Source organism: Gobius niger, assembly GCF_951799975.1.
Source record: "Gobius niger genome assembly, chromosome: 7".
Lineage (NCBI taxonomy): Eukaryota > Metazoa > Chordata > Actinopteri > Gobiiformes > Gobiidae > Gobius > Gobius niger.
The window spans coordinates 28,437,114-28,457,786 of record NC_136858.1 but is presented as its reverse complement, the minus strand read 5'-3'; the positions used below and the strand labels follow the sequence as shown (position 1 = coordinate 28,457,786).

At 40.8% G+C, this 20,673-nt stretch overlaps 1 protein-coding gene across 7 annotated transcripts in view; it reads left to right on the top strand.

Moving 5' to 3' along the window:
- LOC306965348 (signal-induced proliferation-associated 1-like protein 2) overlaps positions 1–20,673 on the top strand; it is a 134,490-nt gene that overhangs the window by 99,110 nt on the left and 14,707 nt on the right. For 4 of the 7 annotated variants that reach the window (XM_079559687.1, XM_079559689.1, XM_079559688.1 and 1 more), the window contains exons 12-17: positions 2,553–2,656; positions 2,742–2,827; positions 7,038–7,375; positions 11,315–11,584; positions 14,437–14,490; positions 17,980–18,109. In XM_079559687.1, coding sequence (XP_079415813.1) covers positions 2,553–2,656; positions 2,742–2,827; positions 7,038–7,375; positions 11,315–11,584; positions 14,437–14,490; positions 17,980–18,109 — 982 coding nt within the window. The remainder of the gene's footprint in view (positions 1–2,552; positions 2,657–2,741; positions 2,828–7,037; positions 7,376–11,314; positions 11,585–14,436; positions 14,491–17,979; positions 18,110–20,673) is intronic. The other 3 variants (XM_079559691.1, XM_079559690.1, XM_079559693.1) reach the window with 2 other exon arrangements.

The following is a 20,673-nucleotide window of genomic DNA, read 5'->3' as shown; positions in this document are numbered from 1 at the left end:
TACAGACCATGACAAGAGACTTAGCTCCGCTCCACCACGTTCCTGTCAGAGGCCTCAAAAGTGCGCTGAACTCCGCGCCCCGCCTGAGCACTGCACTGTGAAGCCAGACAAGTTCATTCAACAAAAGTACAGTGGAGACGGATTGACCCAATTCACTTAGGAACAGGAAAATTACTAATTATTTTGGATTTTTTTTTATCAGTGTTGTGAGTTTTACCTTTAGCTATTTTTGACCACTTTTGGATAGGAGACCTTTTGAGACTATTTTAAATATTCGTCAAAAGTAATTAAATAATACAGAGAAGTAGTTATCACAACAAATTCAGAGTTACTTTGTTCATCCTCACAAAGGAAATTCTTCAAAGTTACAAAATAGAAGTGGTAATAGTTTTCATTTTTATTTGAAGGCATTTGAAATAAGTGACAACTATTGCGCATAAAGGAACGGCTAGCATTCTACTTTTAAAGCAGTACTAAGTAACTTGTTTACCTTAATAAATCCTTTCCGTTGGCCCTCTGGGGGTAATACAAGTGTTAATGGGATGATTTGGGGGTCTTTCATCTCCCCCTGGTGTCTCTGGCCAGAAAAATTGCAACTACGACGGGTCGGAGCCACCAATACACACTAATGGAATCACGAAGAAGAAGCTAACAGGCTAACGGGCAAAGCTAACTGCGGGCTTGCGCCACTTCAACAGTACAGCCAAGTTTGAGTGAAGAAATTATCTTCATTGTGTAACTGTATGTACAATAACCCTCTCTCCCTTTGCCTTTTCTGTCAGTGTAGTATTTACTCTCACTGACAATTAATGAGTAAAACCGTAACATGCTACGACACCTGCAGTGGCGCTTATGGCCTTTAGGGGCACGAGTTACTTAGTTCTGCTTTAATATGCTGCATGACGCAACACAAGGGCATTCCAGATTTAGGACTATTTTGATATTGCACATGTATTCTTGAAAACTAAATGTGTATGTATATTTTAAAGCTCTGCTGACAAATCCATTGATCTTCCAGACAGAAATGGCGCTTAGCAATCGTAAGGGAACAACACATTCTGGCCTTGGTTCAGCTAATGTAACCCTGGCACTCTAATTAACAAATGAAAAGGATTGAGCAAAAAGAAAGAGCCTGGCATGCTTTGTTGTGTAAAAAATTAGGTCTTTTGTCAGCCCTGTCTGGCAACCTCTTTATTCCATTATGAGCTCGAGAGATTCGACCTCAAGTGATCTTGGAGCTAATTGCTGCACAACTGTGACGGGGCTCGTATGGCTGATAGTGTTAGAAACGGCGTGACAAGGTTGTACGTTTTTTATAACACCATCTGTTTATTTTCACTTTATACAAACGACGTTCCCAAGGTGCTTACTCCCTTGTAGACCATAGACTGTAGAAAATAATGGACGTCTTATGCTCACTCCTCCCCGTTTACCAGAATGACCACGGCCGTGGGGCAATTCATGGCGGATTTACAGGCTCCCCCTCCCCAGCTCTGACGAAGCATGTTCCTAAAAAGGACATACGGGCGGGATTTTCACCGTAGACTCGGCCCTTGCGTGACGTGTAGCTCGCGCTGCTCCAATGCTAACAGTCCGAGCCTCGTTAAATACGAGATTTCAAAAAATCATATTACGAAAACCAGCCTGGTTTCATATATTGTTATTAACCCAGCGTTATCTCAGGAGGAAGATCTAGCCTAGTCTAGCGTTGAAACAATTGAAACCAGGCTTTAAAGTAGTTTTTAACGTGTCTAAAGTCCAATGCTTTTCAATGGGGGCCTAGCGGCGATATGGAGGTACTACAGCAACGGCGGAGCAATGGCGGCCCCCACGTTTGTGGTCAAAAAGCAGGGCAGCCAGCGGCCATTGTTGTAGACGGACCAACGCAGACTGGATGGGGTGAGAGGGCGCCCCTCTTTTATACTCACTGGCCCCTCCCCCCAGCCAATCACCACCAGTGTACTGTTTACTACCCTAAAACAGTATCAACCAGTCCTGAACAATTTACTACACACACAGAATATCAATCTAACTACTTTAGCATACTCACAGAGCCCAGAAACTACCCTTTAACTTTACTATAATTTATTCACTGAAAACTGGGCTGGCCATGATGACGTCATGCGCCGGCGTCCCGCGTGTGACGCAATATACCCGGAAGAGTGCAGACGCTCGGTTTGCTCGTGGGAACATGGATGGGGAACACGGAGTTATGGAAGAATGTTTGGTGGACCACGGGGTTATGGAAGGGAGATGGTTCAGCGACGGCCTAGTGTGCACCCAAGACCCCCGCGATGGACGTTGAACTACTAGCGTTTCGCAAACGCGGAACAGACGGAGGGAAAACGGGACCGAGCAACAGGTGAGTGTGGATGTGTGCGCGTTAGGTCCTAGGTGGGTCGCGGTAACTTCCCCGCGGGCTCGGACGGGGTCACTCCGTCACAACAACTCTGGTGAACCTTTTCAAAATGTCCTTTTGCCATTTGTATTGACAGTGGGGGGAGAGAAAAAATGACCTAATCCATTTTGCTTTTTCCTCATTTAATCTGCAGATGTCCGTCCCCTATCCTTCACGAGCACGCAGGGGACATCCAGAGGGGCGATGGGGACATGCACCGGGAGAGAGAGCCCACACTGGAGAGGACCAGGTCGGCAGGTAAGGCCCATAAAACTGAAATTGCATTACCAGACGTTGAGGCATGACCTATTCGAAACATCTGCGATAATCTTTTTCTCCACAGAAGCTAAATGGCACATCCCTTCCACGAAGATCCTGAATCCACTGAAGCAGAGAGAAGGGAAGGACTCGCCCAACAAGCTGTCCCGGGTCAGTGTCCCAGTCATATTTTAGTGACAAAATAGGATCAGGATGTGACCAACTGCTGACTTGGTTCTTAGTTTAAGAATGATTTGTGGATTCTGCAGGAGAATTGCAGATTTTAGCTCTGGATTTTCTAACATATCTTTGGATCTAACATAAGGCAGAGCGATTCTTTATTTTATACAGGATTCAGTGTAAGAGTAATGCCCTTTAAAGCACATCAGTTTGAGTGAAAGTAAATTGATAGGAAACATATAACTTTCCTTGTGTTTTCCCCACACATTTATAGTGTGCACCTTTCTTTATGACATCTCAGTTTATCTGGGAGTCCCAGTTTCGAGCCCTTTATCCCGTGTCCCTGCAGATTTCTCCAAAATCATTGATTTGTTCCAGTTTTATACAAGCGCCATCAAATGCTTAGACTTAGGCAGACTTTATTGATCAACAAGGGAATATGCGTTGGCATAGTTGTGATATTGGAAACAAAATAGCTCCTAAAGCACGACATTTTGGCTTGAAACTAACAGTCTCCAGGCCATGTCTCAATCACAAATTATAAACCAGTTAAAAAGCTTAAAAGTCTATTATCTTAATGTCTTAATGTCGATCAGTCCATGAAATTGACATTAGACGTTCACAAAAAAAGAGTTTTAATGATAAGGTTAGGGGGAAAGGCACGATTTGACTTCCCCGGCAAATCCCCATTGTGCCATAGCTTTTAATTTGGAAAATCTGGTCACCCAAACTTCATAACAACAATGACTGATATAAGGCCTGGCAATTGGCATTGACTCTGAGAGTGAAGTACATTTTAACTTCAACAGAAGGTAATTCCTTGTTTGAATATGTAAATTTGGTTCAAACACGAAACATTTCCACCTTCACAACAATTTCTTTTTTTCTCTTTTTTTTACTCATTACATCATTCCCCCATGTCATCTTTTCATTACTTTGAGTTGAGATTGCTCCTGTTAAACGGGTATGCTGTATTGATTAGCTCAGTTGGGGCTTTGTTAACTGCTCTCATCACTTCCCTTCATCAGCATGCTAACAGGCGACTCGTCTCATCACCGAATATGGTTGTCGCCCACTTTTTCCTTAGGACATCGTCTTCCTCCTCGAAGGTTGAATAAATTAAGAGTGCTTGACTTTCTAATTTCACCTCCCTCTGTCCCCTCTAAGGCTGGAGGCTAACACAGCTAACAACTTAATTTAAAGACGTATTCTACTGTTGCATTAACCCAGCCCCGTGGATAAAGATTTAAAAAATATATCTCTCTGCCCTAATGCATAAAGCCGGAGTGAGAAATCGGTCCAAGATTATATTCATTTTACCGTTTACTCCTAAGGCTTTAGTCTGGAGTCTGGTCTATAATATTCAGTTGAAGGTCAAACAATACTTTATAAACCTCCTGAACTCAGAAGAGCGTGTTCTTGTGCATGTTTTTGCAAGTTTTGTTGTCCTGTTGTTTTGAGTGACATCACAACAGTCTAAACATCCTGTAGTTCATTTTTGAGGAGGAGGGCAGCTGAAAATTCCATGGCGGTAACTATGGTAACTGTCAAAATGCAGATTTATAGTCTTAGTTTTTTGCTAATTTCTTTGTAATTCCTAGACCAATTCACATGGAGCAAAAACTGTCACAAAGTTCAAAGTCATCTTTTTCAGCACATAGTGATGACAATATTCAAAAACATATGTGTGATTGTAGGGAAGGACAGTAGAAAGGACTTGTATGGCAGGAATAATATGGCAGGTTTGTGATCCAATCACTATCAAATAATGACCAGGAAAAACATTTGGACATATTTCTTTTTGGAAATTTATTTCAAAACCTGCTTCTCTCCCATAGAGTTGTATTGGCACCTGCCTTCCAACAGCCTTCTATAATGCAACCTATAGTTTACCTTTTCAAAGCTCTTTTAGTTTGTCATGATTGAATGCGCTACATATATTTATTTATTGGTTTATTTGGTCAGGACAGTGCACGTTAATGAACACACATGGGTCTCATGCATTTAATTAACCTTGGGCTAATTTCCATCTGTCGTCCCCCATGTGCACTCTCAAACACACGCTCGTTTATCCTGGCCTATTGTTCATGTTTTTAGTGGTAGGAGAAACCGGAGTTCCCGGAGGAAACCTACGCAGACACGGGGAGAACATACAAACTCCACACAGAAAGGCCCTGTCCTGGTGGAAATCGAACCCAGGACCTTCTAGCTGTGAAGCATGAACGCTACCCACTGTGCTACCGTGCCACCCATATCCCAGAAATCTTTGCGATTTTGACGACACATCGCCTAGCTCTATAGACTTTAACATCAGATATATTAACATACTGTGAACCAACTGCCCCAAGCAAGTATATACTTCAGTTGACACGTTTTTAAACTATAGTGGGAAAAAAATCACCTCTGTTTATTTGTGCTAACACAGAAGACATTGAACTCTATGCCAGTTTTTATTTGCACAGGTCCAATAATGACAGAGATATAAATCATACCTCAGGTTAAAACATCGGCACTGTGTCAGTTATTCACTGAACAATATTTGCCTTTTAAATCTCACGTTTTCCTCCTCAATATTTAACTCTAGGCTCTGTGGAAGGTGAACACACAACCTATTCCTTGGAAATCTCTAGAAGCTCAATGCCCCATTCATTCAACAGTCTTTTTTACAGCCCAATACACGATGTGGTTAATAATAAGTCCAAATCAGTTTCCTTCCCTGATGAAAGTTGTTCATTAAGCTGATGAATCACTAACAATCCCACTCCTGGACCTTTCCCAGATCCTCTCTTCCAAGAAGAGGAGAGAATCTGCCGGTTCAGAAATCCTTGGATTCAGTGCTCAGCTGTCACTGTTTGGCATTTGCAAACGTACTCGTATTCTAGGCCTGCTCATGTCTTGCTTCCAATTCTTAAACAAGGAGTAAAAAATGCTCTCTCGTGTTACTGTCAATTTCTATAGGAAGCAGACAATCTCCTCCTACTTATTGTTCAATAAATGACAGATAAACAATACATTTGGGCTCAATATTTATCGTCTGTGCATTTATTCGCATTTTTCCCACTTTTCTAATATAATACGTACATTATATTTTACCCAAATTAAAGTGATTTTCATTGTAAATCGTGTTTATTGTGGGCTTTAGAGTTACGGTGGTTTCTGCAGCATTAAAAGGTCTTCAATAATATCCTTTATCGCAATATTTTCCTGCCAGATTTTGTTATCGTCACTATCACCATTCACTTTTTTCCGATACTGGAACTTTAACACTACTTGGTTTTCGATACCGATACCTGAACTATACTTTTTCTGATACCTATACTAAATTATTTCTCATATAGGATCATAAAACAGATGTAATCTGTTAATAAATAATAAATTCATTTTTCTTCCATTTAATGTCTTTTGTATCATTTATTTGAGGTGGAACAACCGAGAAACGTCATTAAAGTATAAAAGGGCAGAAAAGCACTTTCCGAGTTTTTCTTATTTCCCCCCCCATTTTTAACCATTTTTTTCTCCAAATTTTCCACATTTATTTAAAAAAAAAATTCCCTGTTTTCCATATTTTTTCCACTTTTTTTCTCAATTTTTCTACATGTTTTTTCCCAATATTCCCCAAAATTTATTTTTTCCTTACATTTTTCCACTTTTTTCCACATTTGTTTTTTTCCAATTTTGCACCAAATGTTCCCATTGTTTCCTCCCAAATGTTTAAATTTTTATCTCAAATTTTTCTCAAATTTTCCCCCTTTAATCCTTTTTTTTTTTACTTATCATTCACTTTTTCTTTTTTCATTTCTATTTTTTTAATGACAAACAGCATCAAAACTTGAATATAAAGATTTTATGCTTCTTTTCGGTTTCTGCTTTAAATTTTTCAATACCAGTGGTAACTAAACCTTTTTGTCGATACCAGACTGGTATCGTTTTATGGTACCCAGCCCTAATCGTGACTCATTTTAGGGATGTAAGCGATTATTTTCACAGGCTTTCACCCCTGAGAATCATTAGCCAAGGTTCCCTCACCTTCCTAGTTCATGTTGCTCAGTAGTTTCTTTCTTCCAAATTCTGATAGGGCTTTTCTGACACACCATAACTCCACCAAAAAGAGGAATTTGTAAATAAAGCTCCATGAAGCCCCATGTTACTTGTTGTTGTTCCCAAAGTTCCTAATTAGATCCCTGACATTTTCTTCCCCCAGACCGGTGACAAAAACTCCAGTCACTCCAGCAGCAACACTTTGTCGAGCAACGCCTCCAGCAACAGCGACGACAAGCACTTTGGCTCGGGAGACCTCATGGACCCCGAGATGCTGGGACTAACCTACATCAAAGGAGCCTCCACGGACAGCGGGATAGACACCAACCCCTGCGTGGCTCCCGGGGCCAGGGTTCTGCTGCAGAGGATGTCCGAAGACGGGGGCAGCGAGGAGGAGCACGGGAAAATGTATCTGCCACAAGGATACGCCTCTGCCGTGCTGTCGGGTCACGTGACGGAGGGCAGCATCGGGGACCTCAGCGAGATCTCCTCACATTCAAGGTAACGGAGTGCCAACAGAATAATAAGCTGGTTACCCAAACAAACTGTTGTGTTTAATGTTATAAATGTTGCTTATTTGATGGTAATGGTGCTTTGTTCCAGTGCTATCTGTGTGCTACATAAATGTTAAACCTATTTGTTTCCCTTTGAAATACTTTTATTTTTACGCTACTCAATGAACAGTGCAATGTGAATAGCAGTTTTGTCGTTTGGTGAATTGGTGTGTAGACAAAGGCAGTACAATGGACAATAACAATATAAAGTTCAAGCTTTCGAGCGAATGAATAGGTAGCTAATTGTATAATTGAAATGTTGTTATGGTCACAGTTTGGTGAAAATTCAGATGCGGGAATGCCATGGATTCAACACAATAAGAAAATCAACTTTTAAGTAGGGTGCGAACCACTCTGTTGATACGCTTTACACAATCAACACACTGTGAGACACATTTTTACTGGAGAAGCAATCAGATGGAGAAAAAAGAGGCAAAACAAAAGGAAGTCAGAGCTTTTTTTCTTTTTACACGAGCATATGATAATCCCACATCCCTATGTTTAGATTGCTATACCACTATTAAAGCTTGGCAGTCACTGTGTTGATTTTCCATATGGTTTGACCTAATTCCCTTTTGCTGCCGGTCATATCTTCATTCAGTGGTGTTCGTCATTCATTTGCCTGGGTTTATCTGAACTGCTGAGTCATTGATTTGCCCCGTGAGTTACTTCTCACCCCTTAATTACACATTCAAACTTACGTGCGCAGCCTTACATTTGCACAATTTTGTGACGCAGAAACGCCAACAGTTCAAAGGTGGCCACTGGCTGTTTGCTCAACCCTTAAGTTGACTATTTTCTTTATTTCGCTTATGAAAATGTAACAAAATACAATGAGAAATCCTAAGTACAGCCATTTCAGAACAAAGCCTCTCTATTGAAACACATGGCACAAGGGAAACACTGTTAAAGGAACAGAATGGCTCATATTAAGTGGAAAACCAATGAAGTCCATAATTGTGCTAAGATAAAGGACCTGGTTTTGTCCTCGAGTAAATTATAAAAGCAGATATTTGTGACTTTGCATCTAATTATTTATGAATCAGTTCTTATTGATTTTAGCAGTTGTTGTTGGCACTACTGTGACAGTAAAGCTCTTCTCCGTGCCCTGAAAGCTGAGAAACATACTTAAACGCATCAAAGTGAGGAAATGGGATGTCAGAAATGCAATGGGCTAAAAATGTTAAACTTCACTCTTTCTTTCATTGTTTGTAAGCAGCAAAAAAATCAGGTACAGGGAATTATTTGAGCATGTGATCAATCCTATACTTTATTTACATTACATAGGGTGGCAGTGTTCTATAGAGTGCAGTGACCTCGCTATTGTTGCCAGGCGTGTCTTACCTCATTCATGTTAACCTACATCTATCTGACGTGCTGACTCATTGATTTGCCCGGGGAGAAAGTTGTCACCCCTTAATCACTTTTACTATCCCAGTACGTGCAAATCTATATGCACCGCCTTACATTAACACTTTTTGTCACGCAAACATACCAACAGTTCAAGGTTGGCCACTGGCTGTGAGTTAACCTTTTCACCCCGCTCTGGACTTCACTCGTCTGACTCCTCCAGTTGTGCCGCAGTGGTTGGGCCGCAGTGCCAGGCTGAAGCTCCACCCAGCGGGGGCCATGCATCATCGCCACTACCTCATCCCGCCAGACATGCACCCATCTGGGGGAAGAAGAGGGGTGTCAGAGGGGTGCGCGCCACAGCCCCATGCTCTGTCTGCCACTTTGAAATGGCATTTGTTGGCGCCACTCAAGATTATGTTGCGACAATCTGTTCAGCTCATTGGTCTGTTTAGAAAGGTGTCCCGTCGCCGTCGGCATCGGCGCATCGGTCGGGGGAAGTGAGGAGAGAGCCCATGCCATCACCTTGACTAGTTCGATGCACGCTGCCTTTTACATAATAGTCTTTGACGTGGCGTGTCATTCGAGCAAACAGAGAAGCAGCGGGAGTGCACTTTGCGGGCGTGGCCCAGATGGTCATGAATAATAATGGGAGAGTTGGAGGTAGAGCCTGTAGCTAATGCCAACTTTAAGTCCCTGTGCATTTAAAACTGTGGGGGGTTTGAAGTTCTTAAAAGCAAATACTGCCGAATATGAAAACAAAAGCACAAAGAGCACACATATCCAGACTGGATGTTTGCAAACCAGGCTTTCACCATAAGTTCCTTAGAATAATTGACTGTAACAAGAAGGGTTGATCAAATAATTGCAATTTTCATTCAGTAACTGTCTTGTATAAACCAGACTTTAAAAAATACTTTGCCTGGACAAAAACAAGGCTATTATAAAAGTGAATTAGGAAAATTATACTAGATATTATATTAGACTACAACTGATCTTTTCCACATCTTTTTTTATGCATTTTATGTTGTTAGAGCGAAAATAAAGTGTTAATCCCAGTCAGAGGAAAAACCTCATTGATCTTTCAAGTACATTGTGGCTTAAAGCGATATAGATATTGCGTTACCTAATACAGTAATAATGCTAAACTGGTAATATATTGCGCAGGGGCAAGGGGCAACTTCATAACATAACTCACTATTGAATCATAGATGAAAAAGAAAAAAGTCCAATCTTTGAGTCTTAACATTGCTTCTGTATTCGCACTGTAAAAAGTTGGCAACAATTTTAATAATCATGAGTAAAATGGGATCCTACAGATGAGCCAACATAGCTCCACTTATTTAGTCAACATCAAGCACCTCTTCATAATTCACTCATAATCTAATCACACTTCACGTATCTCTTGCCCTTTCATTTAATTACTGTTGAGTTTAAATAACCTGAGCACAACCGAGGCAGCGGCAGAGCGAGCAGGAAAAGCTGTGCGTCTTCGAGAGGGAGGCTGTAATCCCTTGTGTCAGCTGACAGTTGTGGATATTAAAAGGACAAGGTTCAGCAAAAGTCAACTCCTACTGTATGAGCTGGATTCGAGTGAGTCATCCTAATTTAACCAGCTTTGGGCCACAATGTCCTGTACATTTTACTATAGGAGGAAATTAAGTCACCCATTGTAGAGGAGGGCTTTTAATACATGGCAAATGGTAGAAGCTGAATTTTATCAATGTTAGTGCTGCTTTTGTTGGGGATAACAAGTATTAGAGCCCATTGATGTAAAGTTATCCTTAGTCCATTTCTATACCGTATTTAACAGGGTTTAGTCTGGTTTCAGTTCAGCTTAAGACAACAGTAGGTTTTGTCCTGATCACGTCCATATGTTCCGGTGGTAATGGTTTTCGCTAGTTCGGGTTTAACTTTTGATTGTTCTGGTTACTCTAGCTATCTTTATTAACTAATCTAATGTTTGTTTTATGAAGGTGGAACTTTTAATATCCAAATACTTTGTGTGACAACTTTTCTGCAGCCAGGAGTCGTTTTTTTAGACAATCACTGAACTGAAGTAACGTCTTTTAGCTTTAGTTTTAGCTTTTAACTTATGTTATATAGCACAGTAAGTTTCAAAATAACCAGGGAATCAACTGGAGAACCGGCACCCTTAAACAAAAAAGAAAAAAATCATTTCAAGAAGCAAGACTTTCATTCCAGTAGTTTATTTAGTACCAATTCACAACTAAATGCTGTTCTGGACAAAAATGCATTCTAAGTATGATTAATAAATATGTTGAAATCTTCTTGGGAGCTCCTGCTCATGCCTCGTGACCCCCTTAGGTGGTCCCGGCCCCCCCTTTGCCTGGAGTTAGTGGTTCCATTACTGCTGATCACATACAAACATTTCTCATTGTCATGTTCTTTTCATGCATTCTTCCTAATTTTGTCTTTGTTTATGTTACACTTTGATATTTCCAATCATCTTTGAGTTACCTTATGTTTTTTGTTTGTTTTTTTTCCTTTTTTGTTGTTTCTTTTTTTCAATCAGTGGGTCACATCACTCGGGCAGCCCATTAGCCCGCGGTGCGCGCTACTGTATGTCCGCTGACTCCTCCTCCAAGGCGTACACCATCCCCCAGGCCAGCAGCAGCAGCGCCAGCAGCAGCTCAGAGAGGGCTGAGTCTGGGTTGGGACAGGGGCCCAGCTCAGAGCCCTGCGGACAGACGCGCCCTCAGCCCAGCGCCAGTGTCCCGTCAGGGGATAGTCCCACTGCGGAAGAGGAAGAGATTGAGGGGCCTCCGAACATTTCACAGTGTGGGTGAGTGAGAGAGCAAGGGAATTGAGGAAGTCACCGGGAACAATACTATTAAGGTCCACAGTCAAGTTTCAATAAACTAAGCAATTGCTCTAATCTTTGTGTCAGCATGCATATTTTAGCAGGGGCAGGGCGATTTTCCACAGGAGACTTGGAGTGTTCTTATGTAAGAGGACAAGATGGTATAGCAACTCCTAGTGTAGAGTATTCAGAAAACCAGAGTCTGCGTTTAAACATTGGGGTGAGAAGAAGGTCCCATCTTGAAAATAATTCAATTTAAGCCACATTTTGAACTAAAATTACAACAATGACTTCAAAACACCTCTATATACCTATAATACGCCAATGTGCTATGTATCATTAGAACTTTATTCAACAACAGTATTCCCCCGCCTTAAAGGGATATTTCAGGATTTTTGACATATGGCCTCATTTCCTAGTTATCCAGAGTGTTGTTGATTTCTGAAGATATATATATTTTTTTGAATTCATGCAGTCCTTATATTTGAAGAGTTTATTCATGCTAGGCTAGTGCCAGGCTAGTGCATGTCTATGGTAACTAGTAGCCTGCATTAAAAACAGTCTGGCCCAAGAACAGTGCACCTGAGGCAAATCACTTCCAACACCAGACTACCCATATAAATGTCTGTGTTGACTGAATCATTTTTGATATATAACCGTTTTGCATTTAAAAGAACTTATATTTGAGCAGCATCAACTTCCTGGTTCAGCATCACTAAACTCTTCAAATATAAGGACTGCATGAATTCAAAAATATATATCTCCAGAAATCAACTACACTCACTCTGGAAGTGAGGCCACATTATCTCCAGTTCAGCTTTACCCAAATGTAAAAGCTTCTCGACTGAAGCTTACAGACTATAGGCAAAAGTAACACCTCATTTGAAAGCTATTACCTACTAAAAGTAGGTTGTGGACACTTTTTTTGTCACATTTTTTGTGCTTTTTTGTCAGATTTTTGTTGTGATTTTGTTTCTTTTTCACACTTTTTTTGTCGCCTGTTTTGTCAGGTTTTTGTTGTTTTTTCATCCCTTTTTTCGTCGACTGTTTTGTTGTGTTTTTGTCGCTCTTTTGATGCTTTTTTTTTCAATAAGCTTTTAGATTTGGGTAAAGTCGAACTAGAGAATATGTGCTCGGTTAAGGCTCATGACGTTAAACACTGTGAACAGTTGTATGTAAAGTCGTGACACAAGACCAAATACCGAATCTGAAACATTACTTTCTAATCTTCACATCCAGTACCATAGAAAGCAATATATCAAAGGTGCTTGGCAGAGCCCGAGTAGTGTCATTGTCAACTACACAGCTGACATCATGGACCTTTTATGCTCAAGGCTTTTTTTTATTATCAGAACAAAACCCCTTTCGGTACAGACCCTTCTCCTTCCCGGTCACCTCGCCGGTGTGCATGAAAACTGTCCCTGATTGAAGCCGACAGCCACCAAATAAATAAGCTCGATGAAGCTGTGGACATAGTACACTTGGCACATGTCACTTGCGGTTATTGATCGCTCCCGTGAAGCCGGCTCCCCGTGGACCGGTGCCTCAGCCGGTACCGGATCAGCGGCAAATCTGCGGGGATTCAGACCCGCTGCCAGCGCGAAGGCATGAGCCGCGAAACCCTCTCCAGACCAAATAAAGACAAATGTGTGCAGTTACTTAGGATAGGAATGTACAGTGAAATGAAATACCGCGTTTCTGTACTTCATTTAAACTGGGACCTTCTTACTGCCCTAGATTTTTGATGGAAAGAATACTGAGAAGTCGTTACAAAGTGCAGCATGTGTACACACTTGGACTCAAATGTCTGTACATGGGTCTCAAGTGGTGAAAAAGTAGGGCCGTTGCCATAGCGATTGACAATTCAACACAAAATGCTCTATCTTTTGAATGGTCCTCAAAGTGACACCCTGAACAGAAAAAGTAATAGCAAATAAACAAAATGAAACACAATCATCTATGTTATTGGTGGTGAAAAAATTGCCTTAGTTAGGGCATTTGAACTAATCTCACGCATTTTAATCAAAATGTGAATCATTGCGACCTTACAGGCACATGATTTAAAGACAGAATTGAACAATGAAAAGCTACTGTATATTGTGTGCAACATTAAATGTACTCATACTGTGCAGGTGTAATGAGAATAAATAGCCCATTGATGCCAGAGGCGAGAACAGGGAGCTATGTTTTCGTTACCTAGAAACATCATGAGCATCAGGCAAAGACAAGTCACAAAATAACCTCTGTAACATCTACAGATAAAGACAAATGCATTTACTTAAGATTGGAATGCGGTGCAGCTTCTTAATATGATGATTGACTGAGAGTGTCAGAAGATTAAATGGTTTTAAAGGCAGAACACTGGCCCTTTGTTGGTAAAGTAGAGCGCTGGCAGAGAGGCGTGTGTCCATGCCTGTTTAAATGTGTCTATTTACAGGGCTTCTAGGCTTTTGGGGGGCAATAGGAGAATGAATGTGAGATCTACTCTCCTGCTTTAGCTCCTTGTAATTTAATTTAAGCCATGAAATTTGCCACTTAAGCGCTGTGTGACTGATCGCACGCAGAAAAGTCATCTTCAGTCGACTTATGAAAACGCCGCTAATCCAGTTACAGTCCCCATTGTTTGTTTAGATATTTCGTCTTCTTACGCAACAGCACTTTATGATAAATGGGCTAATATAACTCGCAGATATTGTTCTCCCCATAATGAAGTTTCTCTTTCCTCCTTTTTAAAAAACTTTTCTCATTTGCACTAACCGTCCTACGTCTAATGTGTAACAATGTCTCTAACCTCGGGCTGTTTTTCTCTTTGCTTGTTGTTCGTCTTGTTGCAGAGGAGCGGAGAGCTTGTTAGCTTTCCTTCTCCAAATGCTGTCAGAGCGCTCAAGGTACACAGTCAGTCAAAGTCAACCCCCGTGGCCCCAATTTGACCCGGACCACCCGATCCCACATGCACTACCACTACCGCCACACCCGTCCTCTACCCCTCCTCTCCTCCCCATGCTCCTCTGTCCTATCCCGGCATGTCTAAAAACGCAGTGCTGGTTTGTTTGCCGTGTGCCCCCCTCCAATGTGGAAGAGAGGGGAGAGTAACCAGCTGTGCCTCAGTGGCTGTGACATTTCTGTGGTGTCTTCTGCCGAGTCCCACTGCGACAAACTGCGCCCAGTAACCTTTTAGTGCTGTTTGTGACCCCAAATGTTCACTTAGCCGACAGGAAAACAACAGCACTGTCTACCCAGCCCTTCATTGTCTATTATGTAGACCCTAAGAAATGTTCACGTTTATACATTTGGTTTTAGATAAGCTTTATCAACACATTTATCCAGCTATATTTTCCTATTTTGGTCATTATCATTGTGCTAAGTCTTTAGGCACACAAAACTAGCTTGGTATAGATTGCTGGCTTATTCTCAAGCAATTTACCTGAGCCATACCGGGAACACAAGTGATATCAAAGTATAGCATGGCAAGAGAAATAATTATTTGATGTGACAATCTTTGAACTTTGAGGGCTCTGTTTAGAAAGACGATGATACTCTTTATAATAGTGTGATAGATAAAGTTAATAGATATTACAAGAGCTGGGTACCGTTACACCAGTATGGTATTGGAAAGAAAGGTTTAGTTACTACTGCTGTTGAAAAAATAAAGGTATCGAAAGCAGGTTCTGAAATTGTTATTTTCAGGTTTTGATGCAGCTGGTCATCAAAAGAAATAAGAAAAAGGGAAAGAGAAGTTGGGCAAAAAAGTAGAAAAAATTGGGGGGGAAATGTGGCAAAATGGTGGGGAAATTTGTGGCAAAATTGGGGGGCAAAAATGAAATAAAATTGGGGGGGAAAAGATTAAAATCTTGGGGAAATTAAAATTAAAAAATTATTATAATAAAATTGGGGGAAAAGCGGAAAAAAATATGGAAAGTTTGGTTAAAATGGGGGGGGAAGAAGAAAACTTGGAAAGTGTTTTTTTTGTCCTTTTGTTGTTAAAACAAGTTTCTTGGTTGTTTCACCTCAAAGAAATGATACTAATGCAAAATAATAAAAGCACTTAATTATTTGATCACTATTAATCTGTTTTATTGTTCTATTATGACAAATCATTTAGTATAGGTATCAAAAACCAAGTACCGGTACCAGAAAAAAAAAAAAAACGGTACTCAGCCCTAGATATTACTCACAATATCTAAATCAACTCTGTTCGAAATATCACACTCTTAAATAGATTAAAGCTTAAGTTAAGGCAGTTTTTCTCTTTTTACAAGGCATTTATTTTAAGTACAGTTTTTCCTGAGAGCAGGTTTCCAAACCCAGTGTGTCATATTTAGAAAATCCATCATAACACATCTGGCAATCGAACGTGGACATCTGCACAATATTTTGGGAATGGTTGCTATGATGGTACTAGCTTGAAAACACTGCAAAAGTCAGCTGAAGTGTCTGGTCAGGCCGTCCCCGTGTCTGACTGTCTAGCTCTCGTCCCTGCAGTCGACTCACGCGCTGCCAACAGCCCTCAGTCCATTCAGGCAGAAGTCTCACAGCCACATGACCACACAGGCTGCCGGGCCGTTTGTTCCCCGTGTCCCTGTATCCGAACAGCAGAAGATTTAAATGTATTAAATAAGTATATGTGTACTTTGTTTCTAACCCTCTACTCAACCCTGTCTAACAGAGCACTTTTCCTTGTTGTTTTGACACTCCTCTACAACGCAGGCTCAACTTGTCTTGTTTACATGCGATTTCTGCCTGTCACTAATGTCTTATTCTTGCTATTGTTGTTCTTTGGTGCAGTTCCAAAAAACCCTAACATCAAGGTTTAAAGGCACAACCAGCTTTGTACCAATCACTGAATATTTTTAAAATTATGAACATATAGTGAACTTTGCAGTGTACAAAGTTTCAGATAAATCTTCCTGCACATAGATTATTATGATCTTGAATGGGATCTTTACTTCCTGGATAAAGAGAGGCCTTCAAATACAGCTCAACAGACCCGCCCACTTCCTGTCACGTGTCGTGGTCGGAAAGTGAAAAAAATAAGATTAATATTTATTTTAGCATGTTATTGTTAAGAGTTTAAAAGCACGTGTGTTAAAGGAAGAGGCCACCGTTCCTTTAAGGTACTTTTAAGGTCTTACCTTAGCATAGACGAGTTGATGCGTACCTGTCTGGTCTTTACGTGCACTCAGTCACGCAAAAACAGTGAACGTGTTGTTAGCATTTAGCCTCCTCCCCGGGGGTGAAGTTAGAAGCTACCAAGCTCTTCCACGTTTTCTCTATTTAAATACGGTTACGTGAGCCTTTACACGAGGCAAGTATAGTTACACAAAATTAAACATGTCGATTTTATAAGTGGATAAAAAGGGGTACTATAGACCCTTTCGCTGCTTACATCATCAGTGACATCAGCTGGAGGCAGGAAGTGATCAAGAGAAATATTTATTTTATATTTCCAACAACAGTTTATACATTTGTTCATCGTTACTATGAAAACAGCTACAATGGAAATAGATAGGAATCTAGCTTCCTGCATCCAGCTAAGCCCGGGATGTTTACAAACGGGTCTATATTGTAAGGCGTAATAATACCTTAGGAGCACTTTGACGTCTGTGCATTAAAGGAGGAGAGGCTAAATGGCTAAAATAAACAACATGTTTGGTCTTTTTTGCGTGACGGCACATGTAAAGAATCTCAGTATGCAAAAACGGTGGCCTATATCTTTAACTCAATGACATAAAACACACAATGTTGAATTGAAAAACAAACTGAAAAGTGTTAAAATCATTTTGCAATCATCCATACAATGCTTGCACACAGCTGATTAACCGGTGTCGTGCTTTCAAACTCCTAATATTTGATTATATTTATAAATTGATGTGGTCAGTACCCTACACATACAATAAATGGGACAATAACAGCACCACTATGAGTGAGAGCAAATGAATGCGTGTGCTGTTGCTGTATAGAGTCTCAATACAAATGTTACTATGCAGTTTTACTTTTTAAATATCTATTTCTCATTCACTGTTTTTACCAATAGAAAATTAATATATTAGATTTTCCTATGGCACTGCTCCATAATGAAATATAAAAACATAAAAGAGGTCTGAAAGCTTTATGAACCACTGCCTAATAATAAATTTAAGAACCCATTGGAGGATAACATACATTACTGTCTTCTTCCATTACCCTGTTCCTCCATGACTAGCAATGATGTTAGCATGCTAATAGCGCCGTACCTGAAGCCCTCGCGTGATCCCGTGAATAGCTGGATGCCTCTTGACCCCCCCGCTGTGATGGCTTATAGCTTCCCCCTCAGTGCGCCGTGCGTGTGGATATGTCTGACGAGCTGTGCCCTTCTCTGCCCTCTGTCTCATCTGCAGGCAGCTGTATGCTCAAGAGGCCGCCTGCCGCCTTCAAGCCGAACAGGAGGGGAAAAGTCTGCAGCGGCAGTCCAAGGAGGAATACCTGAAAATGATGGTGCCTGACAGTCCTACGGGAGAGAGCCGCAAGGTGAGGCCTGTCACTCTCACGTAGGGGGGATGATTGACGAACCAATACAGTTTCTGCATCGTCAGCGGGAAGTTGCATGCAATTATCGCAACATGCAATGCTATGGGCTTGTGCTTGATTGGATCTGGAGTGGTTTTGCTTACAAGTGGTTTCCAAAGCGTGCGATGGCTATAGCAAGTGGAAAGATAAACATTTGCTTTAGTCAGCTTGTCAGACATTACCTGAACTTACACTATCCTGGGTTATACTGTATGTTGGCTCCTATGATCAGCTGGACATTGATCATGCTATTTATTGGGTCATCAAAATAAAGCATTTGGAAGAGGACTTAATGTACTGTGTTTGAGCCGCATGTTGGATATACTTATACTTATTTAAAGCAAAGCAATTTATTGGCTTTAAAGATCAATTGCAGTGCTGTAGATGTATGTGCATCAAGTAATGAGATACACCTAAACAACAACAGCATCCCATTTAAACACTAATACACACAAAAACACACAGCTCTGACTGTAAAAAGCAAAGGCCAAGTGTAAGAAAACAAGGCATGTATTTTCTGTCATTCATTTTCCATTTGCGGGTTGTTTTTAGAGACGATGCCAGAAATGATAAAAGCTGGGATTTTGATTGTTGTTTTGCCACATAAACATCGCCTGCTCCCTGGCAAACAATATTGTGATAGCACTATATATGAAGCCTGCCCTCTGTCTTCCCAAAGACCTTTCAGTTCTCATTGACTGGCACATACTGTTTGCTTAATTAAATTTCTAACGGGCCGAGTTTGCTCAGTCGGGATGACATGGATTAGAGCCAGGAAGTGGCAGGAGTGCATCGATGTTTGATGTTCCCGGGTCCTGCACACTCTATTAATTGCATCTTCAGTTTCCTCTGCTTTCCCCTTCCCCCTATCCATTATCTACCGAGAACGGACCCCTAGAGACACTCAAATGGGTTATTTTGGGATGCTGCTTGCTTTATTTCTAATACAAATGCACTTTATCCCTCGAGGAAGCGTAGACACACAGCTCCTGGCACGGATCACTTGTGCCCCTCACTGCACTGATTAGTTTTGTCTTGCTTTGTGCATCGAGCGGACAATTTGTAAAGTAAATGTCTGACCAAAAAGCAGCAGCCCCACTTCCTGTCCAAATGAAGGCAGGTGTACTCTCATTTCCCTGCTTTTCATCCTGTTTTCTTTCCCACAGAGAAGTAAGACCTGGCTAGCCTCCACAAAAGTGCACCGCGAGAGGCATACAGGCTTTTGTTGTAAATCTTGTTCTCCACTGTCTGATTCATCGGGATAAAATCACGTGTGGAAAAGCAATCTAAGAATCGAGCTAAAAGAAGAAGGGTACAGTAAACACAGAGACTTAATCCATGTAGACGCATCTGATCCCAGAGAACACAATCATTTTTTTTTTCTTTTTTCTGGGATGTTTTGATGTATTTCAAGACAGAGCAATCAAAATGCAATAATGCTTAAAAAGGCAAAGGGTATTAGAAATGTCATGCTCATATTTATATGAATATAACTACAGATAAGTAGGGCAGCGGGGCACGATAGTGGGAATCCCATCAACTAAAGGCACGCATATGGGGGATTAGCAACTGTAAATGACTGTCTGCACATCTATATTTCATTGTTAGCACTACAATGTATTGATTGATTGTCCAGCATGCGGGCTATAACCTGAATAAACCCAAAAGCCACAAAGAGTCCAGCTGTAAGCTTATATTGTAGAATGGAAATTATGTTTACAGGTGAAACTCGGAAAATTTGCGTATCGTTCAAAAGTGCATTTATTTTTTATTTCGGGTTTTTACAAGCTGTGAGTCATAATAATCAAAATTATAACAAATAAAGGCCACGTGTATCTCACTTGGCATGTAATGAGTCCATCATATATCAGTTTCACAGTTCAAGCCGAACTGAAAAACCAATGCACTTTTTAACGTTATTCTAATTTTCCGAGTTTAACCTGTGCATACCCCATTCTGACCACTGCCAGCACCAGTGTTGGGGGCAATGTATTACAAAAATATATCACTCTGTTCAGTAACTAAGGAATGTGACATATTACTTACACAAAATACCGGAATATATTAGTCATTACAATTCAGGTAACTCGAGTTACAAGTGCATTTAAACTTATGAATGAAAAAAGCCAAACTCCCCTCAAATAACGGACAATGGTGTTTAAGAGCTGCAGTTGCGTGTAGCTAACGTTGTCAAAACAACAAATGGAGAGAATAGGGGAAAGCGAAGGAAAGGGAATTCTCTGACTGCACTTTTGCTCGGTGGCGTTATTACTATTTTCGGTTGATATTTTGCCAAAAGTAGTTTAACTCAGCTACATTTTCGAAAGAGTAATGTGTAATACAAACATTACATTTTTATAGCTGTATCTACTAATAGAGAGAGTCAAGCTCTTTATCATAAAGACGCAAATTTGAGCAGTGGTACTCAACTCATGTCGCATCTAAATCCACTGTCACCCTATGGGACAAGTTGCAACACAATAGTAAATATTTAGCAATTTTGACCTCAGTTTTTCAGTGTTTCC